This window comes from Heterocephalus glaber, unplaced genomic scaffold (genome assembly GCF_053883595.1).
Source record: "Heterocephalus glaber isolate CG9 unplaced genomic scaffold, H.glaber_assembly_v1.0 deba00001481, whole genome shotgun sequence".
Classification (NCBI taxonomy): domain Eukaryota; kingdom Metazoa; phylum Chordata; class Mammalia; order Rodentia; family Bathyergidae; genus Heterocephalus; species Heterocephalus glaber.
Window position 1 is genome coordinate 47932606 of NW_028258317.1, and position 18418 is coordinate 47951023.

At 34.7% G+C, this 18418-nt stretch overlaps 1 protein-coding gene across 12 annotated transcripts in view; it reads left to right on the forward strand.

Moving 5' to 3' along the window:
- Rfx3 (regulatory factor X3) overlaps positions 1 to 18418 on the forward strand; it is a 293033-nt gene that overhangs the window by 249693 nt on the left and 24922 nt on the right. For all 12 annotated transcript variants that reach the window (XM_087184012.1, XM_021252766.2, XM_004838227.3 and 9 more), the window contains one exon: positions 2517 to 2670. In XM_087184012.1, the coding sequence (XP_087040138.1) occupies positions 2517 to 2670 (154 nt within the window). The remainder of the gene's footprint in view (positions 1 to 2516; positions 2671 to 18418) is intronic.

Below are 18418 nucleotides of genomic sequence, written 5' to 3' on the forward strand. Positions count from 1 at the left end.
GTTACAGTATTTTACACCTATAAAGCACACACAAAAAATAGCACAGTGACGAATGTTTTAACACAATAACACAAGCACTATGCATGTTGTCTGACCAACAGCAGCACTTAGTCACCTCTTTGTGTCGTCTGTGAGAAGCAATGTGTGACTCACTTGGCCCATATAAAATTTTTGAAGTCGGATTCTTCCATAACTATTGAGCAAAGTTAGGCACACCAAGCAGATTTTTTTCGAACTTTGCTGTTGAAGTAGTGGAAAATTTGAGTTTGGAGCTGTTCAACAACTGAGGTGTCACTGTAGTTTCCTTAACAGTAGACGTTAGTCCCATCTAATCCATGGAGTTGTATTCCAAGACACCTAGTAGATACCTAAATTGCAGATAGTATCAAATCCTCAAATGTAATGCTTTGTTTATCTTAACTAAGCACCCATCATGCATTGTAGCCATAATTTTTGCAGTTTGAGGTGTGACAGCAAAATTAGCACCAATTTCTTTCTCCTTTACAATTTTACAAATAAATTTGTTCTTATCATGGATTTTAGCAATCTTAGCATACAATGATTTTTCTTTCCTTAAGTCAAGAAACTTTACTTTTTCACTTAAAGGAAGCACTTTACAGTTACTCTTTGACATATCCCAATTACCAGCATCCCTACTCTTAGACATTGAGGCCATTTAAGGAAAATACAGTTTCCTTGAATGCAAGCACTGTGTAATGTGACAGATCTGATAACCAAGACAGCTACTAAGTTACAGGTAGGTAGTGGATGCAGTTTGGATACAGTGAACAAAAGAATTAATCACATCCCAGGATGCAAAGAGCAGGTTGCCATGAGATTTTATCACATTACTCAGAAGAGCACACAATTTAAAACTTATAAATTATTTTTGGAATTTTCTTTAGTATTTTCAAATTGCAGTTGACCACAGGTAATTGAAAACTAGGAAATAAAAACCATAGATAATGTGGAATTACTATACCTTTTTATTCAACCCTGAATCTAACTTTTGAGCCTTAAAAAATATTTTGTGATCACACTGAAGATCACACAGTGATAACCTGGGTCTAACTCCAAATCTATGGGGATTTTACTTGTTTTTTTTTTTTTTTCTTTTTGTAAACAGATCAACGGAAGTGAAAGGTCCTCTGCCATTATCATATAGTAGTCCCCTTCTTGCTGCCATAAACAAATGAGAATAAGAAGCTCATCTTTTCCTATTGTGTATGTTCTAATTATAGTCACCTATATTTTGAGTTGTTTTATTCATAAGTTGATTTCACATTCTTTAGCTCATTTTTCTTTGAAATAACTATATATATTATATAAGACTGAAAACACTTCATTTTCTTCTAAGAGAAGGAAACAATCTCAGAGAAATTAGTTATTTGAGTCAGCAGTCACATTAATGAAGAGCCAAAATCAGAATCTAAGGCTTTTGAGTTTCAGATGTATAATGATGATCTGTCCCTTGCCAAGCTGAATGCATGGAATTCATTGTATTAGTAGCTTCTATTTTAAATAGGTTCAGAAACAAAACAGAATATGAAGTACGATCTTCTGTTTTTCCATTTGCCTGGCATTTTATAATTCTTCATTGCAAAACAAGGCATAGGGATTCTCTTTCTTCCTCCTAAGAATCTAATGGCTATTTTAGTATTTGTAGGGCAAAAATCTTTAGAAAAAGGACACTGAATTAAAGTGATTACACACATACATAGACATATACACATATTCTTCCTCTAAGTGACACATATTAAAGAGATTTGAAGTGCATGATTAAGCTTAATGACTGCTACATCTTAGGTGAGGCCAAGGTTTTATTTTTTGCTCATTTTTATTTTGAATGTAGTAGATCTATTGTTAATATTCTATTAATGTTCATATTTGGGTGTTATATGAATTAAATGCTCACAATTTTCAAAGATAAGCATTTTTAGTTGATTTTATCATGCTAGTTCCTAATGGTAAATCAGCTTAAAGAAAATCAGTAAGAAACTGGAATCATTTAATAAATTTGCCTTCCAACAAGGCTACCTAGAATCCCCACACTTACTCTCTTGCATTCTACATGAATACCACCGGGAACTTTCTATATTATTTTTGTATACTTCATCTTATTCAAATATATATTTTCCCAAAGTATATCCAGAAAGTCTTTCTCATTTATAGATGACAGAGTGCTAATATCAGTAAGATTTTCACTTTGCTGTAATACTGGTGGTGAGTTGTCAGCCTTTGAAAAATCTTTGTTTTTTCCACTGACTCATTAGTGGAAGTGAAGGCATACCTATAGTAGTAAAATGGTGTTTCCCTGTCTAGTTCTAATAAAAATCAACCCTTAGTAAGGAATACCTCTTTAACATTGTGTTTAAATTAGTTGAACTACCTGCTTTTAATAATGAAATTACTCCATGGCAAGTTTCATGCTCCCAACTTCTTTTAATAGGAATAAAAGCTTCACCTGTAATTGCTGTCACTAATACTTGTTGTATATGTCTTTTCTCTTGGCACAGCTCAATGGTTATTCGGGACTTAACCTTACGAAGTGCTGCTAGCTTTGGCTCCTTCCACTTGATCCGTCTACTCTATGATGAGTATATGTTTTACTTAGTAGAACATCGTGTTGCTCAGGCAACAGGAGAAACACCCATAGCAGTCATGGGCGAGGTAAGAGAAGATGAAAGAGCTATGACCAACTGGATTTTTATTTTTAAAAACCTTGAATTATACTTTAATCTAAGTGTATTAGTTTTTGATTGAAGCTGTGATTCTTACCAAAGTGAGCCTCAGCCCTAAGAGGGGCTGTGGCATTATCGCAGAGAGTCCTGAACACATTCCTGCTGGCTTGAACCACTGGTGGTACATGTGTAACTGCTCCATTGGGTAGCTTGTTCCGTGGGTGGTAGAAGTGGTACAGTCACACATGGGACAGTCATGTAAGTATCACTGATGGTTCAAGCCACCTGGCAGAGAGACGTGAATTACAACCCCCTCATAAACTTGTGAAACCCCTTTATAATTCTTTAATCAAAGAATTATAAAATTGTAGATTGTATTATGTGAAAGTATCTGTGCAAAATAAAAGCTTAAGAATCATTGGATTTAAACCTATTGAATGGGAAATAAAGATTAATTCTTCTGATAAGGCTAAGGGCTGGGAATACAAATGAAAGAATTAAGTATGTATGAAGTATGACCCAAAAATACATTGAACATTTAAATTTTTTTAATTAATTACAGTAAAGACACATTGTCGGTAACCCCTATTAAAATACTCCCCCTCATTTCAAACAGATTTTTCCCATCTTTCTTACCGCTTCCTAAAGCAGTTCTGCAAGTCTTTCCTTGAATGTCTTTAGTTGTGCTGTTGGGGCTATTTCAGTGTCCAGAATTGATTTAAAACGTTTACCTTTCATGGTCATTTTGGCTTTTGAGAAGAACCAGAGGATACACTGTGCCAGATCTGGTGAATAAGATGGATGAGGACACACTGTAACATTTTTATATGAAAAAGTTGCCATAAACATTTGATAAAACATATGATGAATATTTAAATCAAAATATTTATTACAATAAAATACACATTGCCATTAATCCCCTCAAAATATTTCCCTCACTTCAAACATACAGTATTTACCCCACTATTCTTGGCAGTGGGTCTTTTGCTGTAATAAGTTTTTCTTAATGTAAACAATCATTCTCTTTTGATGACCCCTTGTATTCATTGACTCTTTCTCCCAGTCTTCAAAACAAAGTAAGTGACTCTGTTTCAGAAGGGTGAGGAGGGAGGGAGGGGAGTGGGAAAAGGAGGCAGCAGTGGCAGCAGCTAACATGTTTTAGACACTTAGTATGTGCCAAGCACAGTTTTAAACCTTTTACATGTACTAAAACATTTAATACTTACAACAGTTCTTTGAAATAGGCTGTATTTTATCCTTTTTACAAATAAACATCTGAGGTATGCGGAAACCTCAGGCACAGTGACTAAATGGTTACATAGCTAAAAAATGGTGAAGACTTTTTTCAAACACATTTTGTGATTTTTCAAGCCCATGCTTCTAATCACAGTGTGGGGAAAAAAAAATCTCTTTGTTAGAATTTCTAGTTTGTAATCAAAATGTCTTATCCTTGAGAGTGTCAAAAAGTGAAAACTCTGAAGCTGATAGGAGAGGTAATTAGTATAATGAGAAATAGATACAAATGCTCAAATGATTCAGCGCTGACTCATTTTTATTATATTAAATTGGGGGTACTTTATAACATGTTGGATTATACTAGATTAGACAAAGATTACCTAAAGTAGTAAAGAAGACATCCTCATTTTTAAGCTATGTGTGTGCTTAGTTAAGTTTTAAAAGTGAAGATAAATATTATTAGATGATATTCCTAGATTAATAAATACAACAATAAAGTATAAATGAAAATATATCAGAATGCTTCAAGGATCTTCATCTCTGTGTATTCCAGTATAAATACATTGCATGCCTAGCATATTCAAATGAGATCAGACACATTTAGGGTGGGATGTCTATAACTGTCAAGCATATTCAGAACATTCATTGAAATAGTCCTCTTTTCCTTTTCTTGCAGTATTCAAATCTGTATGTCTGTGTACAATATTGTCCATGGTAATTGTGCTTAAATGGTATCAATTGGGTATGTGTGAAACTAAGAATGAATCACTGTAGCTTTTAAATAATAGGCAGAACTTCTACAACCAAAGCAATCTGTACTTCTCTCATATATTAATTCCCCTATTTGTCTTTTCTTTATTTATATAGATGTTGCAAAATGCCCATTTGGCTTCTATATTAACTACTATAAGATTTCTCAACTCGGGGTTCAAGACTTTTTATTGCTTTTATTTTATGTTGTCCTGACATTATCATTTGATCTAGACAATGTCTAATTTCTTTTTTATTTCTTCTGTGACTCATTGATTAAGATTATATTATTTAATTTCCATATGTTTGCATAATCTCTGTGGTTTCTTTTGCCATGGATTTCTACTTTCATTTTGCTATGATCTAATAATATCCATGGAATAATTTCAGTACTTTTGTATTTACTTAATCATGCTTTATGGTCTAGTATGTGGTCTGTGTTGGAGAAAGTTCCATGTGCTGCAGAGATATATATTCTGTTTTGGATGAGTGGAACACCAAGTCCATTCATTCAAAGGTTTGGTTCAACTCTCATATTTCTTTGTTGACTTTTTGTCTAGTTGATCTGTGACAGTGGGGTATTGAGGTCCCCCACTATAATTTTATTAATGTTTTTCTGTTTTATATCCAACAGTGTTTGTTTTATGAAGTTTAGTGCATCAGTGTAAGGTGTAATTGTTGTTGTTTTCCTGTTGAATGGTTCTTTTAACCAATGTGTAATGATGTTCTTTGCCTCTCCTGATCAGTTTTGAATTGTCCACTTTATCTGAAAATAGGATAGCGACTCCTGCTTGATTTCTGTTCCCATTGCATTGTTTCCTATCCTTTGAGTTTTAGTCTTAAATTTATTTTTGAATTAAATGTGTTTCTTGTATATAACATTCTGTTGGATTTTGTTTCTTGATCTATTTTGGCAATCTGTGTCTTTTCATTGGGAATTTCAGACCATTCACGTTGAGAGGTATCTCTGAAAGATATTGACTTACTACTGTCATTGTATTATCTTTCTATTGTTGATTCCCTTTTTCCCCTTCTGCTTAACTGCTCACCCTGACTGATGTATTCATTCCCTCAGACTTTTTGGCTTTATTGGCATCATCGTCTCTTTAATTTTTTTATTTTATGAAAAATAAAGCAAAAACAATAGTACACTGTGGATCATTATCTTCAAAGTTCTTATTCAGAGTACAAGACATAGACCAAAAAATTTTTCACTAAGAAGAAATAAGAAAATAATATCATAAAATTTTCTTTTCAAGGAACTAAGATAAACTATTAGTATAATTGAAACAAATTAGCATTTTGAAATAACAGAATAGATAATTTGGGGAAGTATTTGAACTTCTTACTTGCTATATATATATTTTTTTTTTCTCATATAAGAGAAACCATACAATATTTAAGCTGTGTCTGACTTATTTCACTTAATATTGTTTTCATTTACCTGTTCATCCATTTACCTATGAATGCTTCAAATTTATCTTCCTTTATGGGAGCATAGTACTCCCTTGTGTATAAACACTACATTTTCCTTATCCATTCATCTGTTGATGGATGTATACATTGTTTCTAAGATCTAGCTGTTATAAATTGTGCTGCTATGAACATGAATATGCAGATATCCTGTAATATGATGATTTTTAACTCTTTGGGGAAGATACCTAGAAGGGAGATGGCTGGGTCAAATGAAACTTCTGTTTTTAATTTTTTGAGGAATTTTCACACTGATTTCCATGGTGGTTGTACTACTTTACATTCCCACCAATGCAGGAGAGTTCCTTTTTCCCTTCATCTTCACTAGTATTTGTTATTCTTAGATTTTTCAGTGATAACCATTCTTTCTGGAGCAAGATGATATTTCAGTGTAGGCCAGAAATGATGAATTTTTTTTCATGCATTTATTGGCCTTTTGTACTTCTTCTGATAAGTGTCTGTTCATTTCAGTTGCCAATTCTTTTTAATTGTGTCTTTTATTTTGGGGAGTCTATTTTTTTGTGAGTTCCTTATATATTCTTAATTTTAATACTCTGTCCAAGGAATAGCTGGCAGAATTTTTTTTTCCATGTTGTAGATTGTCTCTTCATTCTGTTGGTTGTTTCCTTTGATGTGCAGAAGCTTTTCAATTTGATGTTATCCCATTTGTTGATTCCCCATAATATTTCTTGTGTTGAGGTTCTGTTTAAAAAAGTCCTTGGCTATACCTATGTCTTCAGGAGTTTTACCTATTTTATCTTCCAGCATATTAAATGTGTCTGTTTTAACATTTAGATCTTTGATCAATTTTTATTTTTCTGTAGTATGTGCTGAGACATATGGGCTTAGACTCAATCTTCTGCATGTAGATATCTAAGGCTATCTTTCTCCAGTGTGTGTTTTTGGCCTCTGTCAAAAATCAAATAGCTGTCTGTGCCTGAGGTTGTTTCTGCTTCTTCTATTCTCTTCCATTAATACACATTCCTGTTTGGGGGCCAGTACCATGCTGTTTTAATCACCATAGCTTTATACTATAACTTCATTTGTAAAATTGTGATGCCACCTGCATTGCTTTTGTTACCCAGGATTGCTTTTGCTGTTTTTGTCTCTTCTGATTCCACACAAATTTTAGTATTTTTTTCCTAGACATGTGAGAAATGACATTGGTATTTTGATTAGAATTGCATTAAATCTGTATATCATTTCTGGAAGTATAGCCATATGTTGGTTATGCTTATCCTGGAACAGGGGATATCTTTCCATTTTCTGATATCCTTCTTAGGGGATATCTTTCCTTTTTCAGAGTGATATGTTTTCACTTTAGAGGTCTTTTACTTCCTTACTTGGGTTAATTCCTAAGTATTTAATTTTTTATGCCATTTTGATTGTTATTGTCATTGTCTCTTTCTTGGATATACTTGAGAATTTTTTGAAGTGCTTGTTTGGTGGTCATGAATTTCTTAAGGTGCTCTTTGTGATAGAAAGACCCTATTTCTCCATTCATTTTGAAAGATAGTTTTCAGGATATATGTTTGGGTTGGAAGTTGTTTTCTTTTGTGGCTTGAAAGACTTAACTCCCAAGCTCTCTTGGTCTTTAAAGGTTTGAATTTTTGAAATGCACTATAATTCTAATGGGTTTACCTTTATGGTTGATTCATTGCTCTTCTCTATTGGCTTTTAAGATTATCCCCTTGAGTTGGGCTTCTGGAATTTTGACTTTGATTTGTCATAAAAAAGTTCTTTTTTGATCATGGCTGTTTGAGATTCTGTATGCCTCACTCATCTGTATGTTAAATTCTTTCCCTATATTGGAATGGATTTTGCTGTTATTTCTATAAATAGGGGTTTTTTATGCCATTTGTGCTATCTTCTGATTTTTCATTAATTCCAATTAATCTTAATCTTTTTGCATCTTCCAGCAGCTGTCTGATCCATTTTTCATGTTCTCTTGCTGTTTTTAAGGTATCTCTGAGTACTTGGTCACCAACATCAGCTTTGTCTTCTCAGGCTAACACTCTGCCTTCATACTGACCATACCTGTTGCCCATACTTTCAATAGAATTTTTTAATCTCTTGCATTTTGGTACCTCTTCTTGGACTCTAATTCTTTGCTAAATTGATCATTCATGTTTTATATTTTTTGTTTAGCTCATATAGCTTTTTTCAGTGTCCTTTCACTTCAGTGTTTTATTCATTAAGTCCATTATCTTTTTAGTTATATCTTCTGTGAGTCCCCAAGCATATTATTGATTTGTTTTTTATCTTCTTTTCTATAATTTCAAATAATTCAGCTGTGTGACTTTCGATTACCTCCACATTGTTGGAGGAGTTGGGAATTTTTGGAGGCATTTTGATGCTTTGTCTTCTCATGTTTCTCCTGTTTCTCTTTTTTTTTCCTTTTGTGGGGGGCTGGGGCTGAGGTTTTCAGGTCCATTATAGTTGAAAAACTTTTTTGCTAGTATGGACATGTCTTTAGTTAGTATCTGCTTTTCAGGCATGCAGTCTGGGTGTGGCCAACTCTAGGTCTTTGCCTCTGTCCTGAAATCAAACTGCCATAGTTAATTTGGGAGAGAGGATGCACTGTAATCACCCCACCACCTAGTTCTCTGGGAATGGACTGCAGTACTGTTAATGACACAGAGGCAGTCCAGATATTGGCATGCACAGAAGACCAATTAATAACAACAACTATGCCACCCTGGCAACGGCAACAAAGTCAGCAACAGTAATAGTGTCAAATAAAAATTAGATATTGGAACACCATAAGAATGATTAATATACCACTCTTAACTATAGAAGCGAGATCAATTGTAATATAAAAACCAAGAAAACATCTAATATTGTCATATAGGAAATATCTACTAAATGCAACAACTATACCTCCACTTATAATAGAAAAGAATTCAACAGTAATAGCATAAATTTAACTGTCTAAAGATTAATAAAGCTTAATGGTTATATGAGTAAAGATAGAGGTGGTGGTCAGGAATGGGAGAGTAAAAACAATAGAATATGAGAAGAAAGAGAGAAACATGAGATAAAGTATCCTATTAAGGAGTAAAAGGAAATTAATAGAATCTAATGAAAGTAACAGAAAAGAACATGCAAGAAAAAGCAGGAAAAGAAGCAACAAATTTAAAAAACATGAAAGAAACAAAAAGAGAAAAAACCCAACCCCAAAATATTTTTTAAACCAATTTCTCTTTTTAATGAGTAGTTTCTTTCCAGGATCTGCAGCCTTGGAATCTAACAAGTCATGATTTCTCTGCCTAGCTTTGTGTCCTAGGGGTTTGTTAGGTACCCACCGCTCCAGAAGTCCCTCTGCACAACCTAGACGGTGGCAGTTGTCCAAGCCTAGGCATGTCCTTTCTCATGTTGGTAGATGAGGAAGACAGTCAGATCCCTGATCTGTTGTGGATGTAGTCAGTGGGACAGGGGTTCAGGCAGACTTCTGGACTTAATGGCAGCATTTTCAGATCTAGCCACCTCTGAAAGCCACACACACTGGGCCTGACTCCTCACCCTGAGGGCAGGGCTGTGTCCTTTCCTACCTAAGCTGAAACTTCCCTGGGGGTCTGTCTAGCCCACCTGCTCTCCGTGACTTTCTCTTGTGGTTGTCTGTTATCTAGCCAGTGTGGTAGAGGAACACTGGAAACCCTAAATTAAAGTTTTTTGTAGTTCTATGGCTCAATCTTAAACAACTTACCCTTCCTAGAATGCCTCTTGCTTAAACCCTCTCCAATATGGTGTATGCTGCTTTGGATTTCTTCTCCAAATCTAGCCTGCCATGAGGAGGGAGTCACTTTGGGAGTAAAGTCCCTCAGGGTTTCAAAGTTACAGTAGTCTCAGGCTTTTCCTGGAGCTAATACTGCTGGTTTGGTTCATTGTTTGTCTCTGGAGCTGCACACCCTCCAGGGTTGCCTTCTGTCCCTGGGCATTGGCTTTATTCATGGTTAGATTGTTCCTTATTCCATTGGTCAGTGCTTCTGCTGCCCTGTACTGAGGAGAAATAAAACACATAATGCATTTGGCCTTGGTTGGTGGCTGCAGCCAGGGCACAGAATCTGGCATTCTTTTTTCTATATGTAACAATGTAAATGAATATGACAGATTGTCACATGAGGCAAAGATGTATGAATGAAATCTAAATGAAAAAATAAGGTATAAATTACCTTCTGTAAAATTAAAGATCTAAGCATATTTTTTGTAGGAAAATTGTTTGAGCTGTTTTTACCCCATCAATCCATTATTTAGCCTAGAAGACAAATTAAGCCTAACTTTCTAGGTTTGATATTCTTGTACAGCATTGATACCTCAAACACCTTTTTGGTATCCTAAACCTGCTGGCCATGGCCATATTATATCTAAAATGTCTTCATTTGGGGGAAAAAGAGAAGGAAATTCAAGAAAAGAAAGACTGTTTTCTCATGTTCCCATCACATATTATGCCTACTCTCTCTTAGCCCCTGGGGTGACTCCTTTCCACATACCAAGTGCAGAAGTGCCTGTTTACAGCAGAGGAGGACATCAGACCAAAATCTACTGAAGCCCATAAAATTTTAATCATCAATAATAACAACCACTGTGAAAGCAATAATTGTCACTATTGAAAGCTTGTTATATATTCAGTTAATTCGACTCTTGATCTCTCTATTATTACCTCTTTTTCAGTAAATGGCACAACAGTCCTACCTGTTGACATGCTAAGCAACATCTTTTTGATGTCCTATCTTGACCTCTGTCTCCACCAGTTACTAATAATGCTTTTCATTCTGAAATAGTGCAATCAGTATAATCCTATGAAGATGGAAAGCTGATTGTGTTATCCCTCACTTAAAACTCAGAGTTCTTTCCCTTCTCTTGGTACACAAGGTCTTGTGTGATTTGGCCCTTTCTCTCTGATCAACCTCAGCCTATTTCCTGCTTCTTTGCTTACAATCACAGTATCTTTTCTTTATTCTCATTCACCAATCTTATCTCATTATTGGACCACTGCATAAAATGGTTCTTTCTGCTTAGAACCCTCAGTCCACCTTTCTTTGTCCATTCCAACTCTTACCTCATGTCATAGAGATCAGTTCCTCTGTGAAGCCCATTTCCCCCATACTATGTCAGTCATCTTCTCTCTGTTTGCATTTTTACTTTTCATCTTACACAGTTTACTAATTTCATGGTTCTTTGTATGATTTACACAATTGAACATTCAATGCTTTAAGATAATAGATGACTTTGAGTTGGTAGGACTGAATTCTTCTAGTTCTGTCATTTATAATGGCTTTATCTTGGGCAAATGAAGTCCCTTTGTGTTGAACTCAGAGTCCTCATCTCTGAAATTAATTAATTAATTAAACAAATATTTCTTATGTAGCTACTCCAGGCCAAAACTGTAATGATTAACAATGAATTTTGTTAAAATTCTCTACCTTTAAATAGTGTACATTTTAGTGTATACTTTATAGATACTGAGAGACTTACAGCAGTGGATAATTATTCTACCTGAGAGGACCAGAGGTAAGGGGTGGAGAACAGCAAAGGCACAGGGCAACATCCACAGGTCATATCCAAGATGGGAGGGAACATGGCCAGATTTCACGGGGAATCTGAGATGCAAGTATGGAAAGAGGAAGAATTGGATTAGGATAGCCAAAGATTTCAAGTGAACCTAACCACTACGTAGTCACAGTGTGCCAGGCACTGACAACCCTTTGAGTGTACACTATTATACCTATACAAGTGATGAAATGAGACAGAGCCATCCAATAACTTACCCAAGGTTGCACAGCTATTAAGTTGTAAAATCAGGTTTTGAAATCAAACAGTCTAACACCAGAGTCTTTGCTATTAGTTTACTGTGCTTATTACCTGCTCCAGGCTGGGATAGAATTGGAGTAAGAACAGTTTAGAAGTCATCAAATCACAAACTTTTCTGGACATTTGTTTCACATTTTGGGGGGGCTTTTGTTTAGAGAAGTGTCAGCTAAATAAGTCCAAAGAAAGGAAAAGGATTTTCCTTTTAAAGTGACTTAAGAACAACAATTAATATATGTTTCCAATAATATAGACTAAATAAATGAAATTTAAAACTAACATTATTTGCATTATTTGAGCAACAGAAGAGATGTACATGTTCAACTTACAAGCAAAATATCCAACTACATGAAATATTGTTTTTGTATTCACTGTAACAGTATCATTTCAGTTGTTGAAAGGAAGACTGCCTCATACTGGACCCCCACCCCAAACTAGAAATAGCATTGCAGTCCCCATAAGTTTTCTTCTAAAATGTCAATCTGCTACTACATTAGTACTTCCTAGTAAGGTATTTAAGACATTTGCAATTCCAGAACTGCTCTTTTCCTTCCTTCCTTCCTTCCTTCCTTCCCTTCTTCCCTCCCTCCTTCCCTCCCTTCCTCCCTCCTTCCTTCTTTCCTTCTTTCCTTTTTCCTAAATGACAAGAAACAGTTTATTTATTGCTAGTATTTATGTAGTTTTTCAAATTTTTATTCAAATATTTTAAATATGCCCATAGGCTTTCTAGCAGTGGTGGAATTTTAAGAGTAGGAACAAAATAAACAAGTCACATCTGTTTGCACATCTGTTAAATAAAAAAAATTTTAAATATTCTGTACAACTCTGACAAGAAAAATGGAGCAAAAAAATCTTTTTTAGTTTTATAGATGTTTAGAATACCATAAATATTGTATAGGAATATATTCATTGAATATATAACATTTTGGTTGCTTTACACAGTAATTTTCTGGGGCAAACATTTTTATAATCAATATTTAATCAGGTAGATTTATAATCTTTTTATCATAATTACACTTATTTTATATCTATACCACTTCTGTGACCAAATTTTTTAAATAAAAGAAACCAAAAGATGCTTCATTTATTCATTAAATGAATATCAGTTGTGAATATCAGTACTAAAAAGATAATATTTCAGTAATATTTTTAGGGAAAATTTAAAAACACATAAGGATTTACCATTTATGGGAAAAATGTCTTGGATTCCTCAAAGTTGATATACTCAGTGTGGAAGTGAAAAAAAAAGTCTTCAAAACCTAATAATTGAAGAAAAGCAATAATAATTTAACAGTCAAGCTTTGGAGATAAAAGTTCAGTGAAAAACTACCATTTGTTAGAAATACAACCTTACTAACTAAACATGGATGCTTAAAGTAAAATCGAACCAAAGAAAAATTTCAGTGAGCATTACTCTGTTGCAACTATGGAATACTCTAAAAATGTGTTTGTGGAATGATGGGCTTGTTATAAAGAACATTTTCGAAGGAATGTTTCCAAACTGAGATATTTTGCAGAAAAAAAAAAGAGGAAAAGTAGTAGGTTAGGAAATGTTTGAAATAGTGTTATAGTTAATATCTAGGTGTGCCTACCCCCAAAGCCTCATAATCATGGCCGGGCTTTGGGGAGGTGATTTTATCCTGAGGCCACTATATTAATAAGTAGATTAGTTGACTAATGATTTTGTGGCTATTTGCCATTGGGTGGTGGGCCCTGACTGGAAAAGGTAGATCACTGAGAGCTACTCCCACCCCACCCCTTCCCTTGCTCTCTGTTTCTCCATTGCCATGAGGTGAGCAGCTTTCCTCCATGGCAGATGTGGCTTCTGCCCTGGAACCAGCTAACTAGATTGAAACCTCTGCAGACTGAGCCAAAATAAACCTCTCCTCTTTGAAGTTGCAGATGTCGGATAGTGTGTCTCATGGACAAGAAAGTGACTGAGCCAAATACTTTTTCAAAAGTTATGTTATTGTTATTTATATTAAAGCTTCTCATTTATTAATATTTTTCTAATCAAGGTCAGACTTTGTGACATCACCATTCTCAGTGTTTTACATTCTTATTTAATATTTACCCACACCTTGCAAAAGATGTGTTAGTGTATCCCATTTTTACCAGTGAGGAAAACAGAGTTACCCCAAATCAAAACCACCAAGTTGTAGAACTAACTTTAGAAAAAGAGCTATCTTATTCAATGAGCTTAATTCACATTAAAATTTTCACCTATAAATTATTTTGTATACTGCTTCAGAATAAGGATATTTATTTTTAATCAATTTATTTTGATCTGTAACTGCCCCAAACACATATCCATGTATACATACTCATTCTCCCTGTCACAGTGATAAATAAACCAGATGCCTAATATATGTGCTTGCTATTTTGTTCCGGTGCTTTTTTCCTTTGGCTTGCAGGATGTCTCCTGATAGTCCTACTACCTTACCCCTTACTTTTTTTGTTGGTAGATGTTTAGAATATACAAGCTAAATTAAATACTAATGGAAATCAAATTGCAATTGAAAAGCCAAATCAGCCCCAAAACAACAAATTATACCCTTCAGCTACTTTGTACCCACCCAAATACCAGACCTAATTCTAATATATAAATATATAATATTAATATATAATATATATTATATTAATTATATATACTATATTAATATATTATATATAATATATATTATATTAATTATATAATATATTTTTATATTATATTAATTATATATAATATATTTATATATTATATTAATTATATACAATATATTAATATATATTAATATATATACCAAATTCTAATATATATATATTAGAATTTGGTTTAGCTGTAAATATGTTTCTTTATATTAGCACAATTTCTAATAACCTGAAAGTAATTTATAAATGGCTTCATAGAGGAGACATAGAATTAGCTCTATAGAAACTGTCCCTTTTTCTTCCCTTTTCCTGGCTTGTCATTCTGTTCATTTGTCTCTTTGCTTTTGAGAAAAGAGCCTGTTGACTTCTTTAGCCCTTTCCCTCTGGGATCCTTATTCCTTGGGGATTTCCTTCCCTGCTGGCTCTGAGGTTTAGCCTCTTCTCTCCTTTTCAGAGAATAGAGAGAATTTTGCTTATAACTGTAATCTAAACACAACCCAAAGTAAGTACCAAAATAAATAAATTTAGAAAATAAGTAAAAAGTCACTAAAGGAAGAAAGTACAAAAGACTGTTGGAGGGACAAGCTACCAACTTACTGGACATCTCAATGGATGATGATTCATATACTGAATTTCTAGGATAATAAAGCTCCTTGACCAAGAAGAAGGTGCACTTCTTAGAATATTTCAGAGGACCTCCATAACACATTAGGGATGTATAAGTGCTTACAACTAGGTAGCTAGAAGTTGGGAAAGGAACAAAAAATAGATTAAGTACTTCACTGACCAAAATGGTCACTGTAGACATCAGAAGAAAAAGCACAGCACAAAATCTTCAGCAAACTCCACCACTAAGTTATTGGTATAGAAGAGTCTGGTGATGCTTGAGCAAGCCCAACCAAAGGGCAAGCTAAGTGTCATATTTCATGGCATAGATCAAGCGTGAAGCTCCACCTACTGGCCTCCTTCCTACATGCTGTTGCCTGTCCCTAGCCCAGCTCTGGCGTGAAGATTGATTTTATAGTGTTTTTCTCTCAGTCACAGGTGAAGATGATGGTTCTCATCCTGCTGATAAAGAAATAGCCTTTGTTTGAGATGGACAAGTTCTTCAATTCATAGGAATTTTTTTCTGCTTTTCTTAGTACTATCATTGTGCTAAAACACACTGCTATAAAATGTCATAAGAATGAGAGATTCTCTACAAGAGTATGGGCCTGGTGTAATAATAGTACAAACACTTCAAACCTACTTAAACTTGCTGTAAAGATTTTCTTGGTACAAGAGAACATTTCCACCTCCAACCCCATTGTCTCTCTGGTAATGATTTTGAAAACAGACAGATGGTATAATAAAAATTAAGTCCTATTCCTCTGATATAATAAATTAATGCTATGCTTTCCTCTTAAATGGTGCAAGTGGCCTCAAGAGGAACCAGTTTTGTTAGGAGCAAGGTTCTCTCTCTGCCACCCAGAGCTTTATTTGCATAATTCATATGCACTAGGCCATTCCCTAATGTTTGCAGTGACCCAGATACTATATGTCTAAATAGTTTAAAAGTTGTGAACCAGCATGTAAATAAAATCTGTTCTATCCACCCAGCTTGACAAATGTTATCTTGATAACAACTGGGAAGACTGGGTTTAAATTTAATCTTTTCCATCTACAAGTTCTGTGTCAGAAAATGATGACATAGGCATAGGCAGCCTCTGGCTAGCAAACACTTCTCTTGTCTTCTGCATCCACCCTAGTCTTATTTTATAGTTTTGTGTTCATATGTGTGGACACCTCAGCCTAATGTTCAAACGTTTTTGTACCTTTCGCAAACCACTGCCCTGTCCTTTCTTTCCTCTAATGGGTAGACTTAGAAGAGACTTGTTGTAGAGGCCTAGAAAGGAACTCAGAGCTTTACAGATAACAGGAGTATGGCTTGAGGGCTGGGGATAGGAGGAAAACACAAACTCCAGAAAGGAACATCTACTAAGCAGGGCTCCCCATACTGTGAGGTTCAGGACAGAGGCTCCTCTTGCTCTAGCCTAATGGTGGTTTTGAGTCCTCCTGGATTTGAAACTGATTTTCTTTTCTAAAGCAACTAAGCTCTGTATTCTTATTTGAACACTTCACTACCTGCACGGTGTCTCGCGACTGCCTCTTACAGATTTTGAAACTATACAAATGTACATACATTGCTATGTCCCCAGAGGGCAAAAAGCCTGACAGATTAAGCTGTGATATAAATATGCTGCCCTGTGTGCAGAGTGGCCAGTAGCACACATTGTTAGGATACCTGGCCAGTCCCAAAGAGCAGGACGAACAACAGTGATAGAATGAAATTTACTTTTGTATGAAACAAACTAACAGAAATTTTAGTCTTAGCAAACTTCAATAAAAACTATTTGAAGTTATATAGGTTCAATATAGAAAACAAATAAGGAACCCAAGCTTTTACCAAATAAAGGATTAATATTCCCTACAGATATAAAATTGGAAATTAAAGTCAGCAGCTGCTTTTTCTCATTTGGGAAACCCTGTACCAATGTTAAATGAAAGATGTTTTGATGAATTTGGTTATCATTTAGGAGATATTTAAAGACAATAATACTCTGCTAAAAGCCCTCACAATGCAGATTTCAAGAAATTTCTCTCCACTATCAAAAGCATCCAAAATAGTTGTCATTACTTAACACTTTTTGATCAGGGATATATATGTATATATATACACATTATATATGCATATAATATATATATATTTTTATCATCAACAGAATAAGCATAAGGACCATTTCTCCCCAGAGACATTGTAAGGGTTCAGTTAGTTAAGTAAGTAGGTAGGTGGTAGGTAAGAAGATAGTTAAGGTGGACAGACAGACATGCACATAGCAGGTACCTGAACTGAATTCTATTTTCTTTCCATAAATATACAAATATTGAAGTTATGTGAATCACATAGGACTGTATTTGGTTACCTTCTGCTCTGGATAGATTTTTATATTTTATTTTTTTTGTTGTTGTTGTTGTTCTTAAATTCTTTTATTGGTGCATTTTAGGTATACAACACAATTAAATTTCTCATTGGGAATTGTACCTTTACATAATGCATCTTGGGTCTTATTTTTTTTCCTATTCCAAGCCCTCCCTTCACCCCCTCCACCCTTCCCTATTTACAAAGACTTTATTTCCATTTTTTCCATTTCTCATCACTTTTCCTTTCCCTTCTTTCCTTTCCCCTGACCCTCCCACTACCCCTACCCCTTTGGACCTTTTCTTCCTATTTTGCATTATTGATTATTCACTCTAATCATTGGTACATTTTAGGTATACAATATAATGACGTTCATCGTTGGAAATTTGCACCTTTACATAGTCTCTCTTGACTCTTCTTTTTCACCTTTGCCCAGCCCTCCCTTCAACCCCTCCAGTCCTCCCTATTTACAAAGATTTTGTTCCTATTTTTCCATTTTCTCATATTAATCCCATTCCCTTCTATCCTTTCCCCTAGCTCTCCCACTTCCTTCCCCTTTGCCCCTTTTCTTCCTATTTCACATTACCTATTATACATTTTAGTCCTTATTTACACTTTCAGTTTCTCACAACAGAGAAACTATTCGGTATTTACACATGTGTGTCCTATTTATTTCACTTAAGAGTATCACCTCAATGTGCATCCACTTAGCTATAAATGTCTCTAATTTTTCATTTTTTATGGCTGAGTAGTACTCCATTTTATAAAAAAAACCCCACATTTTCTTTGTCCAGTCTCCAGTTGATGGGCATTTGGGCTGTTTCCAAGTTTCAGCTATCACAAACTGTGCTGCTATGAACATGGGTGCACATATATC